The sequence below is a fragment of the Schistocerca nitens genome, chromosome 1 (genome assembly GCF_023898315.1).
Source record: "Schistocerca nitens isolate TAMUIC-IGC-003100 chromosome 1, iqSchNite1.1, whole genome shotgun sequence".
Classification (NCBI taxonomy): domain Eukaryota; kingdom Metazoa; phylum Arthropoda; class Insecta; order Orthoptera; family Acrididae; genus Schistocerca; species Schistocerca nitens.
Window position 1 is genome coordinate 473,021,901 of NC_064614.1, and position 20,065 is coordinate 473,041,965.

Sequence of the window (20,065 nt, forward strand, 5' to 3'; positions counted from 1 at the left end):
TTGTACCTATAACATATACGTAGCTTGCACTCAGAATTGCTAAATTCTTATTCAAGCAATACTTTATATAATTTCATTATTTGTGTCATATTACTCAACCTAATGATTCAACAGCATTGTTAGTTACCACTGAAATCTTGTTAATTAAGAGAAAATAGTAATCAAAGTCTTTATAACAGCATGCCAAATGAAAATTAGTGTGAGCTAATCAGCACTTATGAGAAAATTGAAATGACACATATAGACTGTGGATCCAGTTTGCACCTAATTTGTATGTTTCTACACTTGCTGTATGGAATGTTTTGAGTTGTTCAGGTTGAGAATTGTGTATAAGTGACTACTGTCTGAAGAACTGTGATCTGTGGAAGATTGATTCTTACTAAAGTCTTTGCCACTGATAATAAACATATTAGTACACTTACAAAAGAGCTAAATGACTGTAACAGCCAACTTATTTTAGTATGACAAGACATTTATGAAGTGTTAAATACTCTGAATTGTCAAAGACAGAGGTGATTTCAGTAGAATTTGTGACAATATTTGTTTTGTCATAGGGGTATTTAAAAATACTGTCAATATTGATGGTATTAAAAATGAGAGAAGCATTTACATTCTTTCATGGTATACTTTGAAGCCAGACATGGAAGTTGGAATAATTTTCTTAGCGAAGCCAAAAGTTGTAATAGACAAATAAAGAGTTAATATTAGGAAATTAGAATTTGATGTTCATACATATATACCTGTATAACTCATCTTTTAGAAAGGTAGTTTTCATTGGACAAAAGTCTGCAGTAATAATAATATGCAGTAATCTCCCAGATTCTATAGGTGCTATGTTCTTGAATAACAGTATAAGTGAACATACTTTCTTTTGTGTTATTTATAACAAACTGACCTTTACAATTCACATGGGGCAATGATGTCATAATCACAATATCAATAAAGATACAGACCTCTGCTACTCTTAATCAAAACTGCCTTTAGCTCTTATAAAGCTAAATAATGCTGTTATAACAATAACTGATTATTTACCTAGACATAAAATATCACACAGTAACTTGAAAAGAATGCTTTTGGGAAACTATTGTTTCAGTGAATTATTTTGATTTGTAAATTATAGTCCTAAAACCACATACTGACTTCTGTTATTAAAACTGATTCGTCTAACCCAGCATTAGGCTAAGTTAAAAATATGTACACACTCCTATAATAGCCTAATTACCTATCTCTAGCAGTTTAATGTTGGCACTGAAGTCATTATTTTGAGACTGGTAGTAATTTGCAATTGCAATATTTCAGTATTTCACTAAGCAACAGAGTGGTAAACATCATTACAACAACATTAAATCAAAATCACTGCATGGAAATACACTTATATTTACCTGTGTCACCAAAGGATCATGTTGATCAACAAAAATATCACACAAATGATGATGGTTGCATCGCTTCAAAAAACTTGCTGAAAATTCTGTCATTTGTAGCCCAAATGGCAAAATACTGCCCTATCTGCTCACCCAGGCAGTACGGTACTTAATTATGAAAACCAGTTCCGATACAGAACAATCAGGAGGGTTATGAGGAGAGTGGACGGGGTATTTGATGGCAGCACATTCTATAGTTTGCTTGTTTCTAAAAGATTCTTTTTGTGGGTTGCTCGAAATCATCTGAGCCGACTGCCCCCTGCACCACTGCCCAACTCTCAACATCTTTCAGCCAGGATCTATTTACATTCTTATAACAATGTAATAACGGAAGCTTTTCCAGGTTGTCTATGATTATCTTCAAATGCTAATATTTTTAAGTTGTAGACACAGTCATATAAAATACACAGTTTTTCCCCCTTATCTCTGTAACAATTCTTATTTGGATTTGGGGAATAGTTATTTATTTCTAAGACAGACAGTATTCAGTTTTAATATTGGCTTTCACGTGATTTCAACAGTATGTGTAGTTCAGCAGTATTTACATTGGATGGCAGCTAGTGACCATCATTTTACACTATGTATCTGTGCATAAAAATGGCATGCCTGTAGAACTGCAATATATGTCTCCAAGTTTTACTACAAGAATGATGTTCTACTGTGAAATGTCTTATTCATGATACCGTTGGAACAATGAGTCCAACTGTCACAACCCTCATGTGTTTGTAAATAAACATCATATAAACAACAAAATATATTGTATATTGTAGAGAAGTTGACTAGCATCAAAGATTGTATAACCATATTATCATGGATAAAAACAAACTCATTTATGAGGTCATATGCATTAGAAATCAAGCTGACTTCAATGTTAAGACCCCAAAACTGTAGCTAAAATATTAGTGTTTTCTGTTTTTATTTTATAAATAAAATTAGTTACTATAGTTTCAGATTGACTGTTGAAATACTAATTTAATTCAGATAAGTCATAAAATTAAATACAAGATTGTAGTAGAAGAAAGATACCTATTGTCAAAATAGGTTCAGATAGTTTTGGCTTTATAATTTATTTGACTCAATGTTAAGATCCTTTAAAGAAGTGCATTTTCCTATATGATACACTTTTTTTTTAAGAATACTTTTTTTGCTGAATTTTATAGACTAAATACTATTTGTATAAAGGCCTCCCAAAAGCAAATTTTGTCCACAAAATTAAAAAATAAATAAACTTATTTGTGGAATAAATGAAAAACATGAGCCTCTTTAACAAATCAGACCCCCCACCCCCCGCCTCCTTCACAAAATTGTGGCTATGTCCTTGCAAAAGCCTGAAAGATAGTGCAAATGCTATTCCCTGTTGCGTGTCTCCGTTCTCCATGCATCAGTCCACTATAAGTGAATTGGTGTGTTTCCTTTATTTTATCTACAGAAGATAGAAAATACCATTAAATTTTCATCCAGTTTCACTTTTGCCATCACTCTCAAAAAATTGAGAAAAAATAATGTACAGTCAGCTTCTTAACCATCTGACTACAAGTAATATGTTGTCAAAGTCACAGTTTGGATTTTTAAGGGGTCTGATATTGAGGAGGCTATTTACATAAACACTGAAAATCTTTAGACAGTGAATAACAAACTACCGGTATATTTCCTGAATGAGATTTTCACTCATCAGTGGAGTGTGCACTGATATGAAACTTTCCGGCAGATTAGAATTGTGTTCCAAACAGACTCTTGAACTCAGGACCTTTGCCTTTCCCAGGCAAGTGCTCTCCTATCTGAGCTACCCAAGCACAATTCACAACCTGTCCTCAAAGCTTCACTTCCACCAGTACCTCGTCTCCTACCTTCCAAACTTAACAAAAGGTCTCCTGTGAACCTTGAAGAACTAGCACTCCTGGAGGAAAGGATATTGTGGAGCCATGGCTTAGCCGCAGCCTGAGGGATGTTTCCAGAATGAGATATTCAGTCTGCAGTGGAGTGTGTGCTGATATGAAACTCAAACTCGGGACCTCTGCCTTTTGCAGGCAAGTGCTCTACCTTCTGGCAGAAGTGGCGGAAGTGAAGATGTGAGGACGGCTCATGGAGTCATGCTTGGGTATCTCAGATGGTAGAGCACTTGCCCACGAAAGACAAAGGTCCCACATTTGAGTCTCGGACTGGCACACAGTTTTAATCTGCCAGGAATTTTCATACTGTCTGTGATCTGTCAAAGACATTTGGCTGTGCAAATTACAGTATTCTTTTAAGTAAATTATAATATTAAATTGTAAGAAGTAAGAAGAAGAAGCTGACAGTGTCAAATTGTTGAGATTAGATCTAGAGAATAGATGAAAATGGATAAAACATACCACAAAACTGCTGATGGGTATACCAAAATTCTTAATTTACCACACAGATGTTGTCTGAAACAGGTGATAAAAAAATAAATAAGCTAACGTACTCTGCTCAATTTCATTGCATTACGCCACAAGGGACAGTTTTTTGGAGTAACTCATCAAGGTAATTCTTTCTGAATCCAAATATGTATAATATGAATTCTTAGTGGTGTGAGTACAAGAACGTCTTGAACACACTTGTTCAAGGAACTTGGGATGCAAACTACTACATACCAAAACATTTATATCTTAATGAAATTTTTCGTAAATAATACATCTCTCCTTCAAACAACCAGCACACTTCATTCATTCATTCACTGCTAGAAATAAGAAATATTTGTTCCATAAAGGTGTCCATTAGTCAGGAACATACATTTTCAACAACTCCCCAGCAACCATAAAATGCTGTACCCTGCTACTAGTGGTTGTGAGTGCGAGTGTGCTGAGTGTCGTGTTGCCACATGTGTGTGCTAGAACTGGCAGCCAAATGTACCTGTGCAAGAAGGCCGCTGGATGCCACCTGAGAGAGGCACACACATGGAGTGGTCTCCGCCATGCTACCTACCAGCAACTCACCCATATGTATGTGCAGAGCAGTACTGACTGACTCACTCATGTTCTTCCAACTGGACTGCTAACATCAGTTATTCTATATCTTGTTATGTGTGGATTCAAGGGAGCCTTCTTTCCATTATCGTTCAGAGGTTTATGAACAATGTCATATTTGTGTTATTTGGATCATTTGAATGTATTATTTGGTTGCTACATGACTGGCACTGAGTTTGGAAGTATTTCTGAGTATGCAATCTTTAAGTGTAGTTACATAAAGCTAGTCATTATGAATGCTGTTCTATCAGCCCTACTGAATAGCTTACTTTGGCAGTGACCACTCTGTCAGCTTCCATTCCAGGGTACCATTCCATGAGTCCATCCACCCAATTTTCCTTCATGTGATGATTCAGCTGAGGATTGGGAAGCTTATGAAAAAAGACACAGACAGAAGTTTTTGGTTTTCGGTGTGACAAACTCAAATTCTTGAAAAGTCTTCCTCTCATGGATTCCACCTAAAATGTATCAATTACTGTGTCTGCTTGTGTATTCACAAGAACCAGCACCTCTAACTTTTGATCACATGTGCAGTTTATTTTCCAACTAATATCACAAACGAATGCACGTCATAGCAGAGCGAGTTGAATTCTACCGATACTGCAAGAAACCAAACTACCGTATTTACTCGAATCTAAGCCGCACTCGAATCTAAGCCGCACCTGAAAAATGAGACTCGAAATCAAGGAAAAAATTTTTTCCCGAATCTAAGCTGCACCTGAAATTTGAGACTCGAAATTCAAGGGGAGGGAAAAGTTTTAGGTCGCACCTCCAAATCGAAACAAAGTTCGTCTAGTTGTAATATGAGACACAATTTAGGTCGAATGAATGACGATACAGCTGCAGTAGTTTGGTTCGAGTCGTAAGCTTAGCAGTAGCGGTTTACCAGGTAGCCATTGCTACGCGTCACGCGCTCCGTCCGTATTTATACGGATATCCTTCCTTTTTCACGTGCTTCGTCTGGTTTGAATTGATTGCTTATTTTTCTTTAATCTGATAAGTGCCATTCTCTTTGTTATAGGTGTTTACGTCACTCCAAGCTGAAAATGCATTACTGCACTGTGTCATGCCGCTCGCGACGTGGCTTGCTTTTGTGCGCGCTACCGCCGCTTACAAATAAAAAATAGAGAGGAGTCGTCTCATTAGCGAAACATTTGTTGTTATTTACACTACTGCTTTCTTTGATAATGATCAACAAGAACCAAATAACAGACTGCGTATGATAGATGATGTTCTGAACGAAATTTTAGCGAAAATTTTTCTCCGTTCCAAAATCTTTGCAGGCGCCTCTTTAGTTCATTACATTCTGCACAGAAATTAGAGTCATCTTAGATTTAAAAATCTAGTCAGTTGCCGTGCTTCATTTCTGACTGTATCACTATCAGGCATAAGAATAATACGAATATAAACATGACATGATATGTATATTCTTCCGCGTTTGCTGTTGTCTCACTCTAGTTTCTTAGTTTATTAGGCAGACAGGATTTAAATGAGATAGTAGCAAACACGAAACAATACATGGCAAAATGTTTATATTCGTATTAATCTTATGGCGAAGAGAATACTACATGTGATTCACAATTCATAAAAGCTCCTATTATCAACCATCTCTTCTCACGGGTAGGAAAAAATTCAGAACGTAGAGTTGGCCATATTGACAAACATCTCAAACAGTGTTGCCAGTCGGATTTTCGTAGTACATTGAAATACTGCTACATTCGAAGAACAACAATACAGAATTTGTATTTACTTCGTTGGATAATGTACCAAAATGCAGTGGTCGAAACTCTGGGCGGAGGAAAAAGGCTCGTCTTCCACTTTTTTTTAAATTTATTTACTGACGCAGAGATTTTGGTGCCAGTATTTATCTTTGTGCCTACAAAGCATGCCTGTGTGGCGCTACATATATTCGACGGCAGAAGTTAGTTGTGGCGGCACCCACCAACATTTTTCAGAACTCCCGCTTGCTTTGCACTCGATTCTAAGCCGCAGGCGGTTTTTTGGATTACAAAAACCGGAAAAAAAGTGCGACTTAGATTCGAGTAAATACGGTAGTCATACAGGGCCTGGGAAACTGAACTTCACAGTCTTCGAATTAGTGTCAGTTCATTACTGATGCCCATAATGACTATTATGCAGACTCTATGGTGTATGATGCAATTATCTGTTTAGCTCCAGGCAAGGAAGTGCGCCAGAAGGCACATAAAGCTTATGAAAAAAAACACGGACAGAACTTTTTGGTTTTCAGTGTGACAAACTTGAATTCATGAAAAGTCTCCTTCCTCTCATGGATTCCACCTAAAATGTATCAATTAATGTGTCAGCTTGCCCATTTACAAGAACCAGCACCTCTTACTTTTTATCAAAAGTGCAATTTATTGTCCAACTACCATCACAAACAAATGCATGTCACAGCAGTGAGGCAGAATGACTCATGCATATGTTCAAGTCCCAAATGAAAAAGTTTGTTGCAAATTCTTTGTTGGACAAAGCCCTTCTCTGTTTTCTGAGCACCTATTGCTTCACACCTATGGGGGAATGGAGCCCAGCTGAGTTGCTTCATGGCAGACAGCCCCACATGCTCTTCCAACTTCTGAGGCCTGTGCCACACATGCTGCAGTTAAGTTCAACCAGCCACTTTGTGCAGGAATCATTGGTGTGAGAGTGAGGGTTTGGGTACTGGCCCAAGTGGGTATGGCCACTCTTGTCTGCTGCTGGGGGTGCCATTTTTGTGACATCCATCAAGACCGCCTACAATAAATTAGACCTTAAGGCAGATATCGATAGTTAACAATATGGTAGCAATCATGGGGGAAACCAGCATGCTTGTGTTCCCATAACATCTGTGTGTAACATTGTATATGTGATGTTCAAGAGAAGTGAAAGCATTTATTACCACCTATTGTTTATGCTATATGCTGTGAATGTTGTCACAAGTGCTACGTTAGTATTTATTTTCGAGATTCTCTAGTAAGTTCGGCATAATTTATAGTGTAAACTGTTCTTGCAATGGGTCGTAGCTGTTGTGTACCAGGATGTAAATCCAATTACGGCAAAACATACGGTAACTCAACATTTAAGTTTCCCAAAGAAACAGCATTGAGGAACAAATGGATTAAACTAATTCATAGAGTTAATTTTAAAGTGAACAATAAAACTGTGGTATGCATTAAGCATTTTGAACCTAAGCTTGTGGTTAGGGAAGACATTTTTCGGGTGGAAAATAGTGAACCCATACGTGTGACACGAAAAATACCAAAACTAACAAATGATGCAGTTCCAACTATCTTTCCTAATCAACCTTCTTATCACACAGCACCAGTTACTAAGGGAAGGAAGAATTCTGAAGATTGTGTTCAACAGCTACTGGAACGTGATGAATGTAGTTTCAGTAATTTGAGCAGAAATGACAATATACCTGACTTTCAGCATTTTAAACACAAAATGCAGAAAAGGAATGTTTACCCATTTACACTGTTAGTACAGGTTGACTACGTGTTTTTCATTAAATTAAAGGATGATTCAGTCAGTGATGTTCCATTAGTTTCAGTGTGCTTCCAGATATCAAGTTCCTTGGAAGTAAAAGTGTTTCACAAAAATGTGTGTCTGCCTACATAAACCTTGAAATGGATATTACAGTCTAGGGAGGAAGAGAACTCAAATATGACAAATGGACGAAATTTGACAATCGGGTGAGCCACCTAAATGGTTTCACAGATAGTTCATTGATACCACTGACAAGATTATAATTTAAGTCAATGCTCTCAAACAAGCACTGAAAGCTGGTAGTGATTTTCATGATGAAATAGCCCCTAAAATAGAATTTGTTTTGGAGCAATTACAACTTGCAATAACAAACCAAAGTAGATATTCTCCTGAGCTTTTGATATTGGCAGCAACCATTTGCTTTTCATTTCCTGGTGCCTACCATCACTTGAGAAAAACAAATGTGTTAACATTACCTCATCCTGTCTATTTAAGGCAGTTTCTTTACAAAATGGATCCAAATAAACCTTGTATTGGTCGATACAGATAGCTGTTTTGAGGAAAGAAAATAAATTTTTTCAGGAAAATGACAAGGTAATTTCAGTGATGCTAGATGAAGTTTATGTTAACTCAAAATTCTCTTACAAGGCAGGAAAGATACTTGGTGTTGCTGAGAATACTTCAGATACTACAACAGGAGGTGCAATGGAGGTTTTCATGGCATCATCATTAATTCTGATTATAAAGAAGTAATAGCTCTGTTTCCTGTAAAAAATGTTAGTTCTGATACATTACTGAAAATGACAGTTGATGTATTAAAGTTAGTGCATGAGCTTGGATATGATGTAATATGCCTAGTAACAGATAACCATAGCACTAAGAGGAAAATGTATCAGCTTATGTGCAGTGGCACTTTACAGCTGTGTATTACAAATCTAATCACTCCATCCAGATTTCTCTTTCTTCTGTTTGACAGTGTTCACTTGCTTAAGTGTATCAGAAATAACTGGTTGAATGGAAAAAATGAATCATTTATAATGCCAAATATTGAGGATACATTTGCTTTCATTAATGTCTTTCTACACAGTGATGAAGGGAATGCTGCATGTGAATATAATGTTAGTGAAGCAAAATTTTCAGATTTGAGGAACCTGTCTCATTCTGAGAAAAATAAACTATTGAAACTTGCCCCAAAGCTAGTAAGAAAGGCAATATACCTGACTTCTATTGAGAAACAGAATGTTACCCTTGCTCTCAGTGTTTTTGATTCTAAAAATGTGGCAGCACTAGAAATTTTGAAAAGTCAGGGGATTGAGATTTCTGATGGCACTATTCAGTTTTTAAAATTAATCATTAAATGGTGGACAGTTACTAATGTGCAGCGTCCCATGAAAGGCAAATACACATCAGATGATAATGCTAGCCCAATCAGTGGACCTACTGACTCCAAACTTCTGTTCCTTGAAAATTTGAAAACATGTTGACATCTGGCATGAACTGCTTACTCATGGAAAACTAACTAATGAAACATATACTGCTTTCTCTCCCACACTTCCAACAACAGCCCAGTTATGTAGATATATTTTTAACGCTTACAACTGGCCCTACATTTTTACAGCAAAATTACACACTGATGCTTTAGAAGCAAGATTTGGAGCTTATAGAAAGCTAAGTGGCTGCACATATAATGTTTCAGTCGAGCAAATCTTGGAATCTGAGAGGAAACTCAAAGTAACAAGTCTGCTTAAGCTCAGATCTACTAAACATGGCGAATTTGCTTTAAATGATTTTGCAGCAAAAGTAAATTACAGCATAAAACACCGAATGTATGAAAATTTATATAAATTAGAACCTGCTCTGGAGGAACTAGCAAACATACCCATGATGGATGAAGATTTGAAAGTCTTGGTTTGTATTACTAGCTACACCAGCAAAACAGTGCTTGAAAATGTTCAGGTTGTGAAGAAATGTTACAGATAGAGGATGAAATTTTGTTGCAGTGTGAAACCAAAGAACTCCTTTCCTATTTCAACCAACTGAATCTTGGGGGATTAAAGTATCCTTCTTCTATAATGATTTCCTTGTGTTGTAATATATATAAACTTTTTCAAGTTCTGATTAGCAGCACATATGAATCAGAATTTCTCAAATTTGAAAATCAGAGAGATTCAGTACTTGCCTTAGGAACTGAATTGTGTGAAAATGCCATTAGTAACATGAGCGATGTGTGCAAATGTGGCATTCCTTTAAAGACAATAATCAAGAAAAGTATTAAAGTGCTTTCAAGTATTTTATTAATAATTATCAAAACTCTTAAATGAAAACTGTGTTTCAAAGGAAATTGCTCAAACATTAGTAAAACAAAAAAGAGGAACTCATGAAGACATTGCAGCAAAAATCACAAAATGCAAAGTGGCCAAGCTGAGCAGCAAATAAATCCAACAGGTACTCAAAATCAAACCAGTTCTAGCATATTACGTAATGACAGTGACTAGAATTAACTGCACATTGTTTAATACAATTTTGAGCTTTAGTTGCACCCTTCACTTATTATTGCTATGTAGCTTCTGTTTTGCAAATTATTATTAGTGTCCAAATATGCCATTTGTCTGTGTTGTGTAGTAGTTGTTAAGATTTGATTTTGGGTTGCATCTCCAAATTTTACTTCGTCATAGTACTTATTACGTAATTTGTGACTTTAGTACCACTTTTTATATAAGTTTGAATATAGAAAAATACATAACAATATGACATTTCTTACGCAATTTAGAATCTATTTTACATTCATGAAGTTCGTAAATAATTTGTATTACGGTGCCACTGAAATACTTGGCCTAAGACTGCCGCCTTCTTGGTTTCTGTGTTATGGTCTGATATATTGTAGGTGGTCTTGCAGCCACATGGCTGATGGGCTGATGGTGTGCCACTTTGATCAGCTGCACTCCCATTCACAGCCGGAAGCTACCAGATATTTGGATATGGTACTGATGAATCTGGGGCCAGCACACCACTCTCCCAGTTGTTATTGGATTTTTCGACCTTGGAGCCATTACTTCTCAATCAAACAGCTCCTCAGTTGGCATCCTGAGACAAATTGCACCCTGGCGGTACCAGTAATTGAACCTTATTTCCCTGCATAGCAGTCAGACACACTGGCCACAGAGCTACAGAGGTGGACTAATAATCATATGCACCTCAGTGTATTGTACAGTTAGTTATTATCTTTCAAATGAAAATATTTTTCAGATTTTTTGACTTACTCCACATCCATGAAGATAATTTCACTTCAAAATGACATGTAGGTTATGTGGAAAAGACTACTATATATTATTCATCTATCAGACTAACTCCTTCATCAGATGACACAACAAAACTCACATACATTCACACTAGCACAATTGAGATACACAGAGCTCCTGCCATCTCCAGGTGCTGAGGCCCAACTGCAACTGTCATATTTGGGTGCTGAGACCCAATTGGAACAGTACCTGAGGTTAGCTCACCATCACAGTTGGGTCTCAGCAGCCAGAGATGACAGTGGTTATGTGCATGTGTGAGCCATGTTTGTGTCAATATGAGTTCTGTTGTCTATGTCTGGGAAAATGGCTTAGTCCAATAGTTGAAAAATGTGTGGCAGTCTTTCTCATTGGCCTATCTGCCTCTCAATGCCTCCTCTATGCAGTGAGTAGCAATCTACACTTTTTATATTGTTGTTATCCCATCCCACATCTTCCACTGTTTGATGTCACCATATGCATACCTATTTTGTGAGATCTCTTCATTATGAATCTATGGAACACAAAGCACATCTAATCTAATCTATATTATAAAAATTAAATGAACAATAACAATAAAATTAAATATATAAAAATTGAATGCTGTTTGTTGGTAAGTGAATCAACTGAGAAAGGTTGGACCAATTTGGATAATTTTTTTAAAAAAATGTTTGTTATAGTGTGAATAAGATTTTTAGGGAAAGTAAATTTGGAAAAGTAGTCCACAAAATTTAAAAATTTTGGAAAATGGGAAAGTGCTTCTTTCTATGGGAATTTTTGTATGAATACAAGACCATAACTCATGGATTGAATGATGGATATGTGTAATTCCATTTTTTTTTTTCATTATGACCCTGGAAAAGTTTTTGGGAAAAAATATTTGGGACAGTTACAAAGGAAAGTCAGAAAAAGTGGACAAACTGCAAAAATCATAATTTTTATATCCTCTCTTGATCATAACTGATGACAGGAATGACATAGCCTAATTAGTTAATCCTTTTTTGTTTTGATTGTTATGCTCCCAGGATGGAAATAGTCAACTGAATGTTGTCAACTGAAAAAAGAAAAATTGGAAGATGTGAAGAAATATCTAGAAAAATACATTCCAGACTTAATTAAAATAAAATTTTATTTGGTTTTACTTTTGTGTTCTTTTGCAAACCATCCAACAAATGTAGTTATTTTATTTCTGTTTAAATTCCAATTTATTTTGCTCCTATGTGCAGACATGTCAGTTGACGTTGATTATCAAGTTGCGAATCAAGCCAATTCGTTACATAGTGATGAAAAATTGATTCAGTTCTTTATTTTTAGTTGAACTGTGATTCTGTTGTAATTTCGCTGCAGTTTTAAATGAAATGAATTAAGTTTTGTCATTTTATCTCAAACAAATTTACAGATTTACTTATGAAATACTGTGAGCTTTGAAGTGACAAACAATTACAAAGTAACAACAAAGCATCCATTTTCAATTGAACTGTGATTATTCGCATCACACATCATGTAGTGATTGGCCACAACTGAACTGAACTGACACAATTTAATCACACTGCAATTCCAACAATAAGATGGAGCAATTTAGGTCACACAACTTGCAATACTATAAACCAACCAAATTTTTGATCCAGTTGAGATGTAGAGCAACTCGAAGAGTGAAATGAAATTGAATGGAATTGATTATTGCTGATGCATTCAGCATGGATGCAGGAAGAAGAGGAAAATGAAAAAGTGACATCATTGGTCAGTAGAAACCAATTGCATCACAATGCATTTGGACAACGATGAAAGAAGAAAAAAAATCTGGCACTGGACAAATACTCATCAAGCTGTATTCTGTTACAAACTGACAACTGATTGCAGTGCAGACCAATCCATTGCTACTTAATCGATGATTGTTGTGTGCACACATTGTAAGGCATTCAGGTACAGAAAGGAAACCCCTGGATTGTGTTATACAAGGGACAAAGGCAAACTGGAACCATTAGGCCACTACTGGAGCTATAGTGCTCAGTAGTTTCTGGAACAGTAACAGATTTCACATGTTACCTGATTCAAATCCAGAAAAAAAAATTGGTGCAACAAATATGGCTTGGGGCAATCTCATGCCCACTTTCAAGTTAACTGCAACACAATCACTTTTCACACTATCTGTCTTAATTCAATAAGGCAAATTTTGGAACAAAACTTTGTGTTTGAAGTTGGGCACATTCCAGGTACAATTTTGGAACAAAACTACATGGTTTAAAGTTGATCACTTTACAGGTACATTACACATTTCCAGCATTTCAGTGTTGTAATGTGAATAGAATTCATGTTGCATGTAAAATTTACCATTGGCATACTTCTGAATTCCTCAAATTGAATATTCATGGCCACAATCATCAATAGATGCAACAATCACTCAAAAACACATTTTTTCCTCAGTTATTTTTTCACACATTTTCAACAATTTTCACAAATTCCCAAAACAATCTCAAAGAAATTTGAACAGAATAACATTTGGCACATCATCTGTGGTAATCTTATATTAACAAGTAAGGAAAGTTTTGGCAGAATTAAATACTTTAGGAGTAAAGGAGACCACTTACCAAATAGCCAGAGTATTGAGTTGTCAACTATCTTTTGGAATAAATTCAACACATCTGTGCCCCTAAATTGTGCTGGACACACAATGCCTGGATTACATTTCAGCAAGTGTACAAGGCTGGATATGGGAGAGAGAGGTAGGAGGCAGTAAAAGGGGTTGGGGGTGGTGGACAGCTAGAGGCCTGGAGGGGAGGCAACCTGTTTACTGGCTAGGAATGTGGAGGGACACGGGTAGGTGCAGGGTTTAATCAAGTTATACATAGGTAACAGAGTTGGCAGGTATGATTTGTCATTAATGTGACACGGGAACATGGATTGGAAGAGGGTTGCAGGACAGTGGAAGCGGACACTGTTGGGTAGGGGATGTGGAGACAGTGGGTTAATGGAGACTGAGATCAGGTGGGTTAATGAACCAAAGAATGTGTTGCAAGGATAACTCCCATCTGTGTAGTTCAGAAAAGCTGGCGATGAAGGGGAAGACCCAGATGGTTCAGGTTGAGAAACAGTCAGTGAACTTGAGCATTTTGTGCTCAGCTATTTGTCATGTCACTGGGTGGTCAACTTTGTACTCAACCACAGTTTGGTCGTGACCATTCATTCTGGTGGACAGCTAGTTGGTTGTCAAACTGACATAAAAAGCTGCACAGTGATTGCAGCAGTGTTGGTATATGCCATGACTGCTTTCACAGATTGCTCTGCCTCTGATGGGATGGGGTAAACATATGAAAGGACTGTAATAGGCAGTGCTGGGTTTGTGGATTGGCAAGCCTTATACCTGGGTCTTCCAAATGGTTATGATCTCTGTGGCAGAGATTTGGTAGTAGGAGTGGCTTAATGACTGACCAATGTTGCGTAGATTGGGTGGGCTATGGAATTCCACTTTGGGATGGGTGGCAAGGATGTTGGGTAGGACATCCCTCATTTCCAAGCCTAATGATAGATAATCAAAGTGTTGGTGAAAGATATGGTTCAGTCATGATAATGTGTGATGAGGAGGTACTCATGTGTAGCTGATTCTTATTGGTGATGGGTAGATTAGAGGGTGTGTGAGGATATGGCAAAGGAAATCTGTTTGTGGACTAGTTTTGAGGAAGGGTAGGGGGTAGTGGCGCCATTTTCCAAAAAAATATGTTGACAATAAAATGGCCATGATGCACACGGTTCCCAATGGATTTAGACATCAAGCCATTAAAGTGTAGGAACTGCTGGTGGATAATGGGTTCCATATGTATGGAGCTGTGGATGGAGCAATCAGAGAGGAAGTGGTCAATGTCCAGAAAGGTGGCACATTGGCTTGAGGAGCATCAGGTGAACCAGATAAAAGAGAAGGTGTTGAGATAGTGGAGGAATGAGGAAGGTGTCTTGGTGTGATTCCAAATCATGACAGTATTGTCAGGTGTGATGTTGAGAGGAGATAAACATTAAGGGGAAAGCATAAGTCATTTCTAAGGGACAATTACTTTTACTCACTAAAATAATTATTAACTAAACACACACACACACACACACACATATGTACACTGTATCTGTTTGTGTGTCTAAAGCCCATGTATGTACTAATAATGTATTACTGGATCAAAATGCTCCAATAAATGTTTGGAAAAAATTATCATTATTACTATTAGGTAAAAAATTTCTTGGTGGTAGCCATAGTTTCCAAGACAGAGCATTACTATTGAAAGTACACAGCTATTTATACAGTATTTGTCAGAAAGCCATAAAATATGAATTTCTATGTCTACACTCTGCAAACCCCTGCAAAATCCATGGCAGATGATGCAGCCCATTGTACCAGTTATTAGTGCTTTTCCTCATTCCATGCTTACTGGAGTACAGGAACAGTGGCCATTTAAATGCCTCTGCGCATGTTGTAATTAATGTAATTTTGTCCACACAATCCCTATGGAAGTGATACATAGGGGGTTACACGTATAACAGTATGCATATAAATCTATATCTACATCTATATTCTGCAAACCACCGTGAGGTACGTGGTAGAGGATATGCCCCATTGTACCAGTTATTTGGATTTCTTCTTGTTCAATTCATGTGCGGGAAGAATGATTGGATGCCTCTGTGCATGCAGTAATTATTCTAATCTTACCTTGACAATCCCTATGTGAGTGACATGTAGGTGGCTGTACTATATTACTAGAGTAATCATTTAAAGCCAGTTCTTGAAACTTTGTTAATAGACTCTCTTGGGATAGTTTACATCTCTCTTCAAGAGTTTTCCAGTTCAGTTCCTTCAGTATCACTGAGATGGTCTCCCATGGATTAAACAGACCTGTGACCATTCATGCTGCGCTTCACTGCATACGTTCAACATCCCCTGTTAGCTAGAACCGGTTGCATGAGTGAATTTTAAGCAATCTCCTTTGTAGATTGATTGCACTTCTCCAGTATTCTACCAATAAACCAAAGTCTACCACCTGCTTTACCTACAACAGAACCTATGTGAGCATTCCATTTCATATCCCTACTAAGTGTTACACCCAGCTGTTTGTATGAGTTGGTCAATTCCAACATTGATATTATAGTCATAGGATACGATGTTTTTTCATTTTGTCAAGTGCAAGATTTTTCAATTCTGAACATTTAAAGCAAGTTGCTAATTGCTGCACCACTTTGAAATCTTATCCAGATCTGACTGAATATTTATGCAGCTTCTTTCTGATAGTACTTCATTACTGATGACTGCATCATCTGCAAAAAGCCTGATCTTACTATTAATATTGTCTGCAAGGTCTATAATATACAGCATGAACAGGAAGGACCCAACACACTTCCCTGAGGTACACATGCTGTTATACCACATGTCTGTTCTGTCCTGATGGGAAAATGAAGTTTTCCATGCATTAAAATAACATCAGATGTAAACTAAAATAGAATATTGATCTCTAATTCATGTAATAATGGTAATAGTGACACTTCTTACCAACTATATTGTCATAAGGAGTGTTGTAATTTGTCACACTGATAGATGTTGTTGTCATGGTGTAAATTGTTCCCCAGTTAAACACATCACCAATCTGTGAAAAAAGAAGATGTCAGTATGTTAGAAATAGGGATTACAATCAATTTCAGTGTTACAGCTAAATAACAAGGAGCTAGTAGGCATATAGCCAGTGCTCTTAAAAAAGTGCCTTTCATTACATTAAAAAGATACTTATATGAAATATATTTTCATGCCCTCACAGCATCGCAGATATTCTCATAAGTAAGAGGATCTGATGTTCTCAGAAGGCAGGTCATAAACTTTTTTACGATGGTTGTCTGTAAATTAAGCTCTCCAATGTTTTTTTTCACATAGTACACAAAATTTTATTGCAAAACCAATTACAAATTCTGAAAGGTTGGCCTTTTAGCCATTTTTCAGTGTAATCCCCATCACACTGATACACTTTTTGAGACACTCCAGAAGCTTTTTCATACCCACATCATACTAGTCTCCCACCGACTCATGCAGGAAGGAATGAACAGCTGCCTTCACCAATGGGAATTATAATCTATTGTCAGAACATATTCAGTGCTTGTTGACACTCTCAATCTCTAATATTAGTGTGTACCAATACTTAAATTACTAATAAGTTCAAGTGGTCTTTTATCACTGTCCCTATATCTGTGACAGCCTCTAAGGATGTGAATGAGATTATCAGAAATATTTGTGTGTGATAGTGGCATCTGTATCCTGTTGAGAGAGTTCTCTATGACCCATCTGCTCACATACCTATTGCTGCTGTGTACCAAGGCATTAGTAAGTGATCTGATGTACTACAGTCCACGTACTTACTGTTACAACCTGAACTAGCACAGGATAACACTTGTCACCCGAATGTCATTAATATATATGATATGCATACAACTTTGTGTTCAGGGAAACCACAGCTGTGAATGAACATCTTGTGGAATGAAAACACAAACAGTTTTATGTAAGATCCTTAATTTGAAACCACAACTGGTGTCATAGCTTAAATCCATATCTTCAGCTGGGAATAAAAAATTGCATCATATGAGGCCCAAATATGCAGTAAATAGAAGGACCAGTAATAGTAATCCTTCAAATGAGTGTACAGTCAAACTGTAAATAGGCTGAATGGTGTTATACCTCAAAAACTGAACCAAAACCTAAATTCAGGAAGATCTCATCTGGCCTATTTGCAATTTCACTGTATGCTCATTTGACAGATTACTGTTATTTGGACAGTGAATGTTAGGTCTTCTGTCCATCCTTAAATTTGGGTTTCATATGACATAAGTTAAGAGATGAATAATGTAGGAAAAGACAGATTGCTACTCACTGTAAAGAAGATACGTCAAGATGCAGATATGCACGATTAAAAGACACTCTGTCTGCAACCTGACGTGTCTTCTTCATGGTAAATAGCAATCGGTCTCTTTTTACATTGTTGAATTCCTGCCTGGAGTTTCCATTGTTTAATTAACAAGATGATTTAGACACAATTTATAGTTTATGTAATGAATGGCAACTGGGTGAAAAAGAAGAAAAATGTAAGTTAATGAGGATGAGTAGGAAAAACAAATACATAACATTCAGATACAGCATTAGGAGTGTCTTGATTGACCCAGTCATATCATTTCAATATTTGGATACAACAATACAAAGCAAAATGAAATGGAATGAGCATGTGAGGATTAATGCAAGGGAAATGAATGGTTGGTTATGGTTTATTTGGAGAATTTTAGAAAAATGTTGTTCATCTGTAAAGGAGACTGCATATAGGTAGCTATTCTTGAGTACTGCTTGAATGTTTGGGATCTGCACCAGTTCAGATTAAAGAAAGAATTGAAGCAATTGAGAGGTGGGCAACTAGATTTGTCACCAGTAGATTCAAACAACACACAAGTATTAAGGAGATGGTTTGAGAATTCAAATGGAAATCCATTATGGGACTGTGATATTCTTTTTGAGGAATACTGCTGAGAAAATTTAGAAAACTTTCATTTGATGCTGACTGCAGAATGTTTCTACTGCCTGAACATACACTTCGCATAAGGACCATGAAGATAAGATACATGAAATTAGGACTCATACAGATGCATATAGACAGTCATAATTTTTCTGTTACTCTATCTGAGAGAGGAACAGGCAAGGAAGTGGTTGGTGGTGATGCAAGGTACCCTCTGTCATGCACTGTAGGTAGCTTGCATAGTATGTATGTAGATGTAGGTGTAGGTGTAGAATTTACATTCCCAGGTGAATATGTGACTTTAAGCTACAAAACCTGAGGTGGTTCCAAATAAATGATCTTATATACAACCATTTTCAGTCTGATGTTCATAATAAAAACATACCTGATATATGTGGCAGTATTAGAATTTGAGTTCTCATTATACTCTTGAAACTGAGTCTCATGAAATATGGCATTTTGCATTTTGGGAGATGTAACACCCAAAAATCTGAATTAATGATAATTTAAGCTTAAAAAAGAACTTGACATTTTGTCCTGTGACATCATAGTCATATACCACCAAAATATGTGTCATTTGATGAATTGAAAAGAAAAAAAGAAAAGAAACACTTTAAAACCTTACTTGAAAACAGTCTCTAATACAATTATTCATCAATGTTTTGTGTGTATATTTGTATGTGTGTGATTACAGAACCAGACTGTACTTTCAAATTAAATAACCTCTGGCAAATATTTGCGAACAACAGTTTAAGAAACTATTACAAAAGTACATACCTCTGTATCTTTAAGTGTCTCAAGGAATCCAACAGTTGACACATACTGGGTAAGACTGTTCCCAAAGGATGTCTCATACCAGAAATGTGGTGTAGTTAGATGAACCAGCCACTGATCAGCCATATTGAACAAACAATGAAGTGGCCAATAACCATCATTGTAGTTCTGTTCACTGTGAAATAATTTTAGTTAATTCATAAAATTCTTTCTACAGCTATCATTAAGTAAGATGAAAGAAATTTGTTGTTATTAATTGTTTTTGCAGTTTCTATCATGCAAAGATTATTTCAGTTAAAGAATACATAATGAAAATAGAAAGGAAGGTTGGTTTTAATTTAATGGGCAGTCATCAATGAAGTCATTGGAGATGGAGTAGAATTAATGAGTTTGTGATAATAATTTCACTTATTAAATATTAATATTTTATCTAATATTTTTTATTTCAAGTTTTGTTCAATTTGAATTCATCATTACTATATGAGTAACCTTACTTGAGAATAGGTCATGAAACACTCTTGATGAAGTGTATTAGAGAAAATGTTCCTGGCATGGTGACTGGAATATATGTGCTTGTCATGTGACTGGAATGTTGCAGATCTACTACA

General features: G+C 36.4%; 1 protein-coding gene across 1 annotated transcript in view; it reads right to left on the reverse strand.

The window, feature by feature from the left end:
* LOC126251941 (aminopeptidase Ey-like) overlaps positions 1-20,065 on the reverse strand; it is a 243,344-nt gene that overhangs the window by 106,986 nt on the left and 116,293 nt on the right. Inside the window, exons 8-9 of the mRNA XM_049952705.1 lie at positions 19,461-19,632; positions 16,691-16,784 (exon numbers count right to left, since the gene is read on the reverse strand). Of these exons, the coding sequence (XP_049808662.1) occupies positions 16,691-16,784; positions 19,461-19,632 (266 nt within the window). The remainder of the gene's footprint in view (positions 1-16,690; positions 16,785-19,460; positions 19,633-20,065) is intronic.